At 46.2% G+C, this 11,968-nt stretch overlaps 1 protein-coding gene across 1 annotated transcript in view; it reads right to left on the minus strand.

The window, feature by feature from the left end:
- Window positions 1-4,565: 4,565 nt before the first annotated feature.
- EXT2 (exostosin glycosyltransferase 2) overlaps window positions 4,566-11,968 on the minus strand; it is a 126,131-nt gene continuing 118,728 nt past the window's right edge. Inside the window, exons 13-14 of the mRNA XM_007455806.1 lie at window positions 11,038-11,120; window positions 4,566-4,704 (exon numbers count right to left, since the gene is read on the minus strand). Coding sequence (XP_007455868.1) covers window positions 4,566-4,704; window positions 11,038-11,120 — 222 coding nt within the window. The remainder of the gene's footprint in view (window positions 4,705-11,037; window positions 11,121-11,968) is intronic.

Below are 11,968 nucleotides of genomic sequence, written 5' to 3' on the forward strand. Positions count from 1 at the left end.
TTGAGGAAACCAAATGCCAGACACACACGCTGGTGACTCAACAATTTCTTGAAAAGGAGAGAAGCCTGGAAAGCTGGGAGAGGGGGCCAAACTGCCCAGCCACCTTCCCTGTGTCGCCAGCAATGGTGATCCTGACACTGAAAAGCCGAGACACAACACTGCCTGGACAGACCACACAACCCTTCCCTGGGAACCTGGACGTCACAGAGCGTGATGCGCGGGACCCTTGACAGTCCATTTAACAGAGGTGCGAGAGAGGCTGTGAGTTTAGCTCAGGACGTTCCCACCCTAAAGAGGGGAAAACCTTACAACTGAGGGCGGAGTCCACCTGCCTACCTTTCCTCTGCCAGGAGCAGCTCAATGAGGCCAGCTCACATCATCACACCAGGCCTACTTGGCAAATTGGAGCCAAAAGCTGCTCCCAGTTTTACTCAGAAGCAAACACCGGCCTCGGACAGGAGCCCCAGGGCTTGGGACAGAGCTCTGGGGTGAGATGAGCAGCCAGACCCCAGGGTTCATATGCCTCCGGGACCTGAGTGGAAAGCTCAAGTCACTTCCAAAGGCTTCCTGGACGGCAGCCGCCTACCAACATGGCTGGCACTCCTGCCAGGACTGCTCCTCAGGAAGTGGCTGAAGGGGTGAGAGGCCAGTGGGCATTCTCTGCCTCTGCCTCTCTGAGCCAGGGCGGCTCAGGAAATGGCCTGCTGTGGCTTCTGCTGCTGCAATAGAAGACGACCAAGAGAAATGGAAAAAGCAGCCTACCCACAGAGATGCTACTGTCCCCAAAGCAAAGGAAACCTACCAGGCTCAGGGTGGCTGGATGATGGGGAACCTCCAACACCCAAAACCTCCACCCTCTCGGCTGGGTTCCCCCGGGATCCTGGGACTGCAGAGCCAGGAAGAGTCCCCCCAAAACTGAACCACTTCCCAACACGTCTCTGCTTCATCTACTACTTCTTCTTCTTCTTCTTTTTTTTTTAGAGATTTATTATTTATTTATTTTATTTTATTTAGTTTTGGCTGCTTTGGGTCTTAGTTGTGGCACGCGGGATCTTTCGTTGCGGCGTGGGCTTCTCTCTAGTTGTGACGTGAGGGTTTTCTCTTCTCTAGTTGTGGCGCGCAGGCTCTCTAGTTGAGGCGTGCAACCTCAGTAGTTGTGGCGTGCAGGCTCAGTTGCCCCACGGCATGTGGGATCTTAGTTCCCTGACCAGGGATCGAACCTGCGTCCTCTGCATTGTAAGGCGGATTCTTTACCACTGGACCACCAGGGAAGTCCCTGCTTCATCTACTTCTTAATTCTACCATCAAAGGGTCTTGGACTTGAACCCAGCAATCAGACCTTTAGAACTCCGTGGCTAGAAGCCTGCTACCTTTCAGTGGCAAGGATCCTCCAGTCAGGACTGTCCCAGGAGGAAGCCGGGATCACAGAGCCATTAGCAACCTCTTCAGCAAGTGACAGCACGGAGGCTGCTGGCCTCTTCCAGCTCCCAGTCCTGGTCAGCACAGGCCAGGATGATGGTCACTTTTTCCAGAGGCAGCAGAGAAACTCCTAAAAACCACAAGCTGGAAGCACATAAGGCTTCAGCAGAGAAGCCAGAGTTCTGACCTTCATGACACTGAGTAAGAAGAGGAGACAGGATAGCATCATTTGCAGGAAAGAACCAGAGATTCTGAGAACAAAAGTTGGTATCTTCCTCCTTAATTTTCCCAGAAAAGGAGGTTTTTGCCTAAACATGTGTGAGGCTTGATAAAATACAAGAGATAGGAATATTAACAGCTATCTAATGTTAACCTACAAAAGTGTTTCCAACCTTGGCATTCCAAGTGGGCCGGCTCATCCTAATTAGACCCCTGGGGGCAAAGGCAAGTGACTTAGAGCGCACATTTGGACAAAGGCCAGGGCCAACTCAGGTTCATCGTCTGTACAGGCCAGTAGGATGCAATTCCTTAAAAAAGATTTCTTCGATCTAAAACCAGCTGTTGTCTGTTGTAGGCCAGAACATGACATTTTAATTAGCATTATTGTTCCACTTCTAAAACCAGGCCCTATGGCATCCCAAGGACAGATGATCCCCGCACAGGCTTATAGGTGAGGCTTGCTGGTGAGCAGTTCAGAAATTCACCAACACAGGGGTTGAGTCCCTAGTCTCTGAATCCATGAATCACGATCACTTCCTATATTCCTGTCCTGAATTTCTGAATTTCTGCTGGTGACCTGCACCCCCTGTCTGTTCCTAGGAATGGAAGCTTTGAGGTTTGCTTCCAGTGCCTAGGATGCAATACTCATTCTATAATAAAAATTCTTTTCTGCTCTGTTGCAAGATCTAGCCCCCAATATTTCTGGGGGTAGTAAGGTACCTGAAATAGAGTTTTTTTTTTTTTTTTTTTTTGAAATAGAGTTTTAATGCCCTTAGAAGTCCAATAACTCCTAAGAAGGTGTAAAAGGCCCACTAACTCAGTCCCCTGGGGCTCCCAATGACTTCAGATTGAAGCATTTCTCTTCCATAATCAAAGGGCAAATAAAGAGGGAGGGAAGGAGGGAAGGAGGGAGGGAGGGAGGGAGGATTAATTTACCCTTTGAGAGGGAGAACTGGATTAGAAACCAGCCACTAAGGTAGTGCAGTCGGTGGTGTGAAAAGAGCAGAGTGCTATACATTGAGGGTGAGATAACACATATGCAATGTCAGCACAGTTCTTGGCTTTTAGCTGGGATTTAAATGTGAGGCCCTCCTCCCCTTCCACCTGCCCCAAATCTTGGAAAACAAGCTAGAGAACCCCTAGAAAGGTCAGAGGCACTCACTGTGTCAGCTACCAGTATCTGGGTGTACAAGAGAAAACCCTTCCTCTTGGTTTCTATCATACCAGCCCCAGTACTACGAATAGGAGGCCAAAATGCCTTCCCATATCCCCTGCTGACGAGTATCTAATTATTCAGATCATTAGTATTGATTAAGCACCTGTGTTTGCAGCTGCACTACACGAATAAATCACAACTCCAGTGTTTGCATCTGCAAAATGAATGACCTGGAGATGCTATCTCATCCCTTCCACCTATAACAGTCCGTGATTCTACCACTCCTTAATATGAAAGATGAGACTCTCAAGATTTCCACTCTCAACGTTGCTACTTCTGAAAGTTTTCTTTGGCCTCTCAAAGTCTATGAGAACACATTTGAAGTGACTCGTTAAAAGCTGCAAGTTTGAAAACTACAGCAGGAGAACAGCTCACCTTCATGTCACTCGACATAACAATGCGTGGTGGTTTAGTGACTTGGACTGGCACACAACTAGGTTTCAGTAATTATACCCATATTCCAAGCAAATTATTATGTATTTTGTGTTCTGGGGACATATGTTATGGCTAAAGCCCAAACTGTGGCTAATTTTAATATTAGAGCCAGATAAATCTGTTTCGAATCCATAACATCTAACATGTGCCAGGGTAGATTTGTTCATCAACTGGGCTTAAAGAGGTATAATTCACACATGTGCAGTATTACTAAATGCTGAAATGTAATGATTTAAATACACCAGCAACTATTGCAAAACAGTTGTTATAGCAGCATTTAACACTAGCCAGAACCTCTCTGGCTAATGTTAGGTTTATACCAAAAGAATGAGGGAAATTTTGGCATCCCCTTGGGGTGAGGGTCACAACTGCCTCAACTTTTACAACATGGTACCAGCAGAGCGACTCAGTGTATGGCTATGAGAGGCCTTCTGTTTTTCCTGGAGAATATCTAGATCTAATCAGGAAGCATACAGATTCCTTTGGAGGTTTGGGGACACATCTTCTCTAAGAGTGTTTGTAGTCTGGGGCTCTTCCTCTGCTGGATGTACATGGCACCGGATACTCCTCCTGGCTACGTATCTTCCCAGACATGAGGAGAAGACTAGAGTTGAGGCCAGAAGATAGAGTTAAATACACACAAAAAGAAAGAGAATTCCATAACCAATATTTAACACATAGTATGAAATGGAATAAAAAATATTTTTAATCATATCAAAAAGCCAAACCAAAGAGAGAGAGTTCATGGAACTTATAGGTCCCATCTCGGCAGCCGGTGCTCTTCTCTGGATGAGGCCAGTGCCCCATTGTCCCAAGGCATCAAATGCCACTAAGATGTTTGGATTTTGCACCAAATTTTGGGCATGGCTTTTCCTCTGAAGAACTCACTGACCTGAAATAACGAAAAGTGAGAAACAGGTAGCTCTTACCTGATTCCCCAAATCTGAAATGGGCTGGAGGTTTCTCAGCTGTCTTACAGCCAGTGAAGTTTCCTCTTAGACCTTGTATTGAGCTACAAACAAAGGACGCCTGAGCTGGCCTTACCCCTGGAGCCTGCCCAAGGCTTCCATCTGGAGTTTTCAGAGAGAACCCATCGAGAGCATCAGAGGATGCACGAGGTACTCAGATGTCCTCCCTGGGCTCTTGCTCTCGGGTAAGCAGGCTGGGCAGGGATGTGCCAATCTCCCACTCTGAAATCTGGGCATCAGAGTGCTGGCGGGACGTGTTCTCTTCCTCCGCCCGGGATTAGTGTTCAGACCTCCACCAGCAGCACATTTCATAAGCTGCCGATGTTGGGGAAGCTCTTCAGTTTCTCAGGAAAGTCGTCCTTGTACAGGACAGGGTCGGCTCGGTGCTCCACCACCTTAAGAGGCATTGTCCCAAAGACAGAAGCAAACTTGTTGATGCACTCAGACCTGTGGGGTTTGGGGAGGGCAGTGGAGCAGATGAGAGGGACAGGGGGTGGGGAAAAGAGAAACCGTTCGAGAGGCTGAGAGGTGAGAGCAAAATATCAATACATAGTCTTCAACATCTACAAGAGAAATGCAAGGATCCCCAGCATGCTCCCAGGTTCTTAGCATGGCTGGGAGGGTGTGGAGAAAGGAAGTGATCTGGGGGTACTTCAACTCTTAGTTCGGTGGGAGAAAGGGAACCAGGGATGCTGTTTGGAGGCCAGGGGCCTGCAGAGGTCAGAATATCTTTTCCCCTCCCCCTCAAATTCCAGTCATTCTTCCAGCTCCGTATAGAAGCGGGCCTCAGACCAAGGTGGATTAGCTGCCAACAATCCTTAACCCCATCCCTGCCAGCTAAGGAGAAGACAAAGGGTGGAAAGGCAAAAGGCACTTGGATCTGAGCTTCAGCCCACTCAAGTTTAAAAGGGAGAAGGGAAGATCTTACACATGGAGCGATGGAAGGCAGAAGGAGGCCATGGGGCACTGAACCTCAATTTCAAAGGACAAACACTTCAGTCAGTGAACCCACATCTACTGCGGGCCTGTGAGTGGCAATCTCTGGGAATTGTGGGTCAACTTCCATAAGCTCTTCCATGAAAGCTGAAGTTCACACAGGACAGCTTTCACGGTTTTAGCCACTGCTGTGTTAGAACCGGCAGCAACAAAGCAACAAGCAACTTAGCACTGCTGGGGGAGGAGGCAGTTCAGCACACACACCCCGCCCCGCCAACACCGCCCCCAGCCTGGTGAGCAGCCTCCTCAGAGGGGAGCAGGTCAGACACGCTGGCGGAAAGTGGTTCTGGTCAATCAGGCCAACTGAGTGTGACAGCTGGCTAATGAGGACACTTCAGCATCAGACCCAAGGGGGAAAACAAGCCCGTAAAAACCACTTTCGAAGCTAAGGGGCCCTCAAGGATGGATTCAGAGAGGTCAGTATTCTCTCTCCTCAGTCAGGCCCACGGGCACCTGAGAACGGGTTACCAGGTAGGGGCTGAATTTCAAGACACAGACCAGAAGGCTCTTCTGTCCTCAGAGATACTGTAAACCTTGTTTCAACTTATTTTAATCAGTAGCTTTTACTTGAGTCCTTTGAGCTTTAGCAAGAAACCAATAAAGAAAGAAGCCAGTTACTATCAATTCTTTTCTCTTGCTTATTCTCTTGATCAAAACGTGTTACTATTTTATTTTGAGCTCTTCCAGCTAATAAGATCACTGTGTCCATGACCACAAATCAACAGCAATTAACATTTATTCTATGCTCCAGGCTGTGTTACAAGTGCTTGACATGTATTAGTAACTCACTTCACCCTCACAACAACCCTGTGAGGCAGGTCTACTATCCTTCCCACTGTACACTGGGAAGACAGAGACACATCACAGAGAGGCCGAGAGACAGGACCAAAGGCCAAATAACTAGTAAGAGGCAGAACCAAACCCAGGCATTCTGGCTGCTGAGGCTAAAGTCTTCATTATGTGATGATACACATTTGTTTATTAACATAATTCTAGGGTCTAAAGGGAGGAGCTGGAAATTAACAACCGTTGAGCACCTATGACGTGCCAGCTAACTTACATACATGATCCCAATGATTCCTTTAAATATCCCCGTCCGTATGCCCAAGGACTGGTGTATAGCAGCTTCCTGTTATGGTTTGAGAAATTCAGGCTAAGAGAGGCTATGGGACTGCCCAAGGACCCCGAGCTGGAAAGTGGTGGAGCTGGGTTTCAAACCCAGTCTTGCGCTGGCAATAGAGCCCTTGCTCTTTCTATCAGACTCTACAATAACCCACAGGTCACTGAGTTTCCCTCCTGTTGGCAGTCTTTTGAGACTCAGGAGGTCGTAGTCCCAGGTACCAAATTGACAGGAGACTGGAGAAAAGACCGAGGGGTTTTAACAAAATGGTATGAAGCAAGCACTGGACAACAGCTTTTCTCTCCTTAAATCATGAGGTCGAGGCAGTGGCAGACTAAGTCAAATTTCCCCAAGGTCTTACTTTTGACAGTTGTTCTGCCTATAAACGTGTACCGATTCTTCTAGTGTCCAGTTATTCTGCCTGTAGACGCTGGCCAGCAAAGCCCAGCCGTGCCCAGCAGAGGTGCCAGCGAGCATGTATTAAAGAAGAATCATGGTTCTTGGCAGAGGACAGGGGCTCTAGGGCCCCCTGGAGAGCACTGAGGACACTGTCTCCTCTGTAACTAACTAGACCTGCCAACAGGGCCGGGCCACAGGCAAGAGGCCACTGGGGCTCAGGCCAGCTTGACTTGTTGACAGCTGCCCCGGCTAACCCAGGTTAGTGAGTCCTTCTTTCTCTCCACACAGCCTGCCCTGGAGAAGTGGCTGCTCATGCTGAATGGTAAAGGTCCTTAACTCTCCGGACAGGTGTTGACTGTGTTTCCTACTTTCTTTTCATGCAGGGGATCTGGGCTGGGCAACAGGTTAGGGTAGATTAAGAGTTTGGCTGATTGCTGGTGGCCCACCTGAGTTGTTCTGTCGGGGGTCCAGCTACCATGTCAGTAACTGGTCCCCTGGGTTGGTTTTCTAATCAAGTACAGACAGGCTAAGAACTGCCAATGTCTATCTCCAAAGCGCTGCGAGTGTCTGGGGGAGAAAGGACTAACAGTTTTCAGTTTTCCTTTCAAACACATACAATTACCTAAAGTAACCAGGAGCCTTCAGGATCAGTGTCGGGGAAATTGGAAAGCGAACTAACCTCGCCAGGCCCCGTGCTACAGGCTTTCATGTATTATTACTCCTTTCATCTCCAGCATATAACACTCTGTTTGGTACAAAGAGGCTCAGTAAATATTTGTTGAACCCCTGAATGCAACATGATAGATAGTTAATATATCTATTTGAAGAAATGAAAAGGTTGGAAATTCAGGATAAGGTAACTCCATTTCCTTAAGTTGGAAAGCTAATAAGTGGCTAATTTATAATCTGAACGAAGACTGGCCTGAATCAAAATACAATGTTTGTTTCTTAAATCAACACCGTCTGTCTGCTGTTCTGTCTTGACCTGGGTAAAGCTATTGGCCAAAATGAACAGCCACAAGTTCTTCTGCTTCTTAAAGAACTAACGGCAGGTCCTGGAAAGGGATGCTGGGAAGTAAAAGCCACTCTCCTCCACTACTGAGATTTCTGACCCCAGACCTCAAATATAAGAATAAACTAGCTTTACTGAACCACAAATCTCAACACCAGGTCATAACACGCAGAGTGGTTAACTCCTTTCACTGTTTTGTGCAAAAATGTGGATTCTGCAAAGGCAACTATTCAAAAAATAAAACAAATGAACAGTTCTGCAGTTGTAACTCCATCTCTTGGTCTACCCAACAGGGCTTAAGTCACGTCTTCCCCCCTCCCAATCCGAGTGCCTTATTTAGCAATTCAGTCATTCATCCGAATAGTTTTGCTCTCAGTTTCTAATTAATTTCAAGACTGATCTCCTTCTGTTCCCTATCACATTTCTCAAGAGGGGAGCCTACATTCCCTGACTCTACCTCCTCACTACTGGCTCACACTCTTTAGCCCCATCAACCTACGACATCACTTTTTCCAAAGTCACCAATGGCCATTTTAATTCCAAGACCACTTCCTAGTCCGCATGTTCCTTGCTCCTCACTGCTGCCGAGCACTGGAGACGCTGGCTCTCTCCTGGCCTCGCCAGTGGCTGCTTCTCTCTTTTCAGTTACCCTTTCTGTCTCCTAAGTGTCCGAATTTCTCAAGATTCTGCCCTTGGCTTTTCTTCAATCAACTGCCATCTCTGGACAGATGTCTTCCAGATCTCCATCTTTGTTTTAATCTTTTTTCTGAAGTTCTAGTTCCATATTTCCAACTGCTTGCCCTGTATCTACACCTGTATATACAGAGGGCAAGACCCCAAACTCACCCGCCTGATTGCTCTCCAACTTCACACACGATTAAATCTCCTGGCCTCATTAATTATACTGTTAGGTCCAACATTCATCCCCTTCCCTCCGCTAACTGGTGTCCCTCCTAATTATATTATTTACACTGTTAAAGTTTCCACCATTCTTCCTGACTGTCCTGATCAACTGCTTCTCCATAACCTTCCTATAACTATTCAGTTGGAAATCAAGTGCCAGCTTTTCTCCTTTGGGGGGAAAAAAAATCCCTTTTGCAATTTAACTCACCCCTTCCTCTCCACACTCGACTTAGTTCAAGCCTTCTAACTGTTCTTCTTTCTTCTGTCTCCTCACCTTCATTCCGTTCTATGCACCACTTCCAAATCAGCCTCAAAACAACATTTTGATCAAGCTATTTCCTATTCAAAAACCTTCTATGGCTTATCAGAGCCTGGAGAAAAAAAGCTCAGCTCCTTATTTGGGCATCCAGGGCTCTCTGCAGTTTGGCACTAATGGGCCAGAATGCTACGCTCTTGCCAAACTGGATATCTCGACTGCTTGCCAAATGTACCTTGGACCATCCAGTTTCCCTGCCGAGGATCTCCTCTTCTTGCCCAGAGTTGCATCGGTTGGAATCCTAGTGACCTTTGAAGGCTCACTTCAAGGGCCACCTCTTACAAAATTATTCCTAATAACTGACCTAGCAAGAAGTCACTTCTCTTTCCTGCGATCGGGTATAACATTTTGAGCCTTCCTTATGACACTTACCACATATAGCTTTGGATTAAGTTTTACACACACACACACACACACACACACACACATTAAATATATATACACACCCGTGTGTGTACCTGTTATTGTTAATTATAAACTCTGATAAAATCGAGCCTACCAACATCTGGGCAGTTGCCTATTCTATTTTCAAAAGCCTCTTCCCATGAGGAAGCTTCCACATTTCCCATAGTTACTTTCTTCAGTGTTTAATAATAATTATATCTAACTTAAATCTTTCCCACTGCATTTGTCATGATCTCAGTGGTGTTACAGAGGAGTTGTTTAGCTTTAGCATGAACTTTAAGGGCCATTATTAGGTCAACTTTTCTCCATACAATTCCTTTCTTGGACCCTATAACCCCACCATTTTAACTCAGTCCAATCAATAACTAATTGCATAATGCTATGAAATTCTTCCCAACACAGAATGGGGGTAGGTTTAAGTAACAAGTTCATGTGCTCTAATAGAACTATAATTGGGGTCTCTTCCAAATGAGCTATGACAGTTGATGTCACTGTCCTTGACTGGGTAATACTTGATACCAGTGACAAGATATTTCCAAAATCACAACAATATGTTATTTCATATTGATGGTTGGTAAAAGTCACGTCATTTGGGTAAGACATTTATATATGAAAGAGATAAAGAGATTATTTAGAGAGTAAGGGTAAGAAGTAAGAGTAAGAAGGAGTAAAGCATTATAGAAGAATCCAGGCCAAGTGAAACAACTCACTGTACAAAAAAATCCTCCAGGCTCGAAGGACTTTGATATAGCTGATAGATTTCAGAAATGAATGCCGGAAGCAGATGCATATGAGACCTGTGGAAACTTGAACCAGATATCTCATTCTAATGTCTTTCTCATGACATTCTCTGAATGCATTCTGGTCCCTTGACAATAGTGTTACTGGCTGTCAGAGCTTGCTGTCTTGTGTAAGGGGCTGCCTTTTGGAAGAATTAGGTTTGATTCAGGAGATTCGAAGCTTGGGGACCTTTGGGATACAAGTGAGAACTATCAGGTCTACTCTAAGATTATAAAGGTCTTAAGGGAAGACAGACATCTCCCACTTCTTTTATACTCACCTACAAGGCCCTGTATTACATCCACACAAAGGTGTGCTTATTGACTGACTGAATCAATATAAAGGGAGTATTTCAGAGCTGCCCTGCTTCTCTCTCTGTAATGTAAAGAGCTGTGCTTTCAATTCTGTTCTTGGTAGGTGTTTCAGTTGTGTCAGCAAAGGTAATTTGTCTCTAGTGGGTTTAGTTTAATTCTTTCTAATCAAACTTTCACTGTAACATGGAGATATTACCCTGGAAAACAATCCAGTATTTCTTTGGAATTAACTCGCTTCCACACGAATGACTGTGGATAGTTAACTACCTAGTCCACACGGAGAATCTGGCTTCCAGAGCTTAAGGCCGGCTATATTTTTAAGACCCTTCCAACCATTACAAATTGAGTGAGTAGCATTCCAAATTAATTCTTTGGGTGACCTGGGCTTGAACTAACCCAATTCCCACGTGCAAAAGGAGGTGACTATGGCTACCAGCTGCTGTCCTTATATCGGCAACAAAGTCCCATAAACAGGCCCAAGACAGGAAATGGGGATCAGAGACTAGGGCAGACTTTTGGTTAGAGGCTCACTCACCTCTCCACCATGTGTGTCTGGTCTAGCGAAAGCCCATCGATGGCCGTGCACTCAGGACACTTGAATTTCTTTCGTGGTGTTACCTGCCAGAGGAGCACAAAAATATACTTGGCTGCCAGTGCCAAGGACAATAAAATCATGCTCGTGACACCACTCTCTGCACACTTCTGTTCTATAAGCTGAGATGCCCACTCCCACTGCAGGCACACATGCACACACACATGCCTCACTATTCCTCCATTCAGTTCTGTCTGGCTCGGCCAACAGCAGAACTCACAAGGGCCCAATAAAAAAGGCTTGGAGGGCTTTTGCCTTCTGTAACTGGAAAGAAGTGGTGATGACAAGCTCCTTAATTCCTGTTTAATGACTGTTTTCTCACTGCCAAGGTCCTTGTATAAACACCATTTGTTCTTGCAGCCATAAGGGCGATGAAATACAGCTTCCCATAACTTTCACCGTAACCTTAGTTCCAAAAGGCGCTCGTTCTCCTTCTTCCAGCTAATGGCAAATGCTATGAGCAGCACCATGCTCTTGAAAATGCCAGGTTATTTTGCAATCCCGTTGAGTCAGGGAAAAAAATCCAATGGTCCTTTGCCCTCTGAATCCTTTTCCCTGACTCTCCCCACCACCCTCCCATACGATAAACTTCTAATTATTTTTTAGCAAACTCAGGGGAGGCTGCTATCCTAACCTAGTGAAGATAAGTAACCAGTAGAGGAATGGGAGGGGAAGAAAGCTAGATAACTAAGACTAGGCTAAAAAGCATACAGACCCGAGGAATTACCATCCAGAGTAAGCAGGCACAGCTAAGTACATCTTGAAGCATGTCAAAAAGCAAATTTGGGGATTCCCTGGTGGCGCAGTGGTTGAGAGTCCGCCTGCCGATGCAGGGGACACGGGTTCGTGCCCCGGTCCGGGAGGATCCCACATG

Source organism: Lipotes vexillifer, unplaced genomic scaffold (genome assembly GCF_000442215.2).
Source record: "Lipotes vexillifer unplaced genomic scaffold, Lipotes_vexillifer_v1.1 scaffold977, whole genome shotgun sequence".
NCBI classification, from domain to species: Eukaryota; Metazoa; Chordata; class Mammalia; order Artiodactyla; family Lipotidae; genus Lipotes; species Lipotes vexillifer.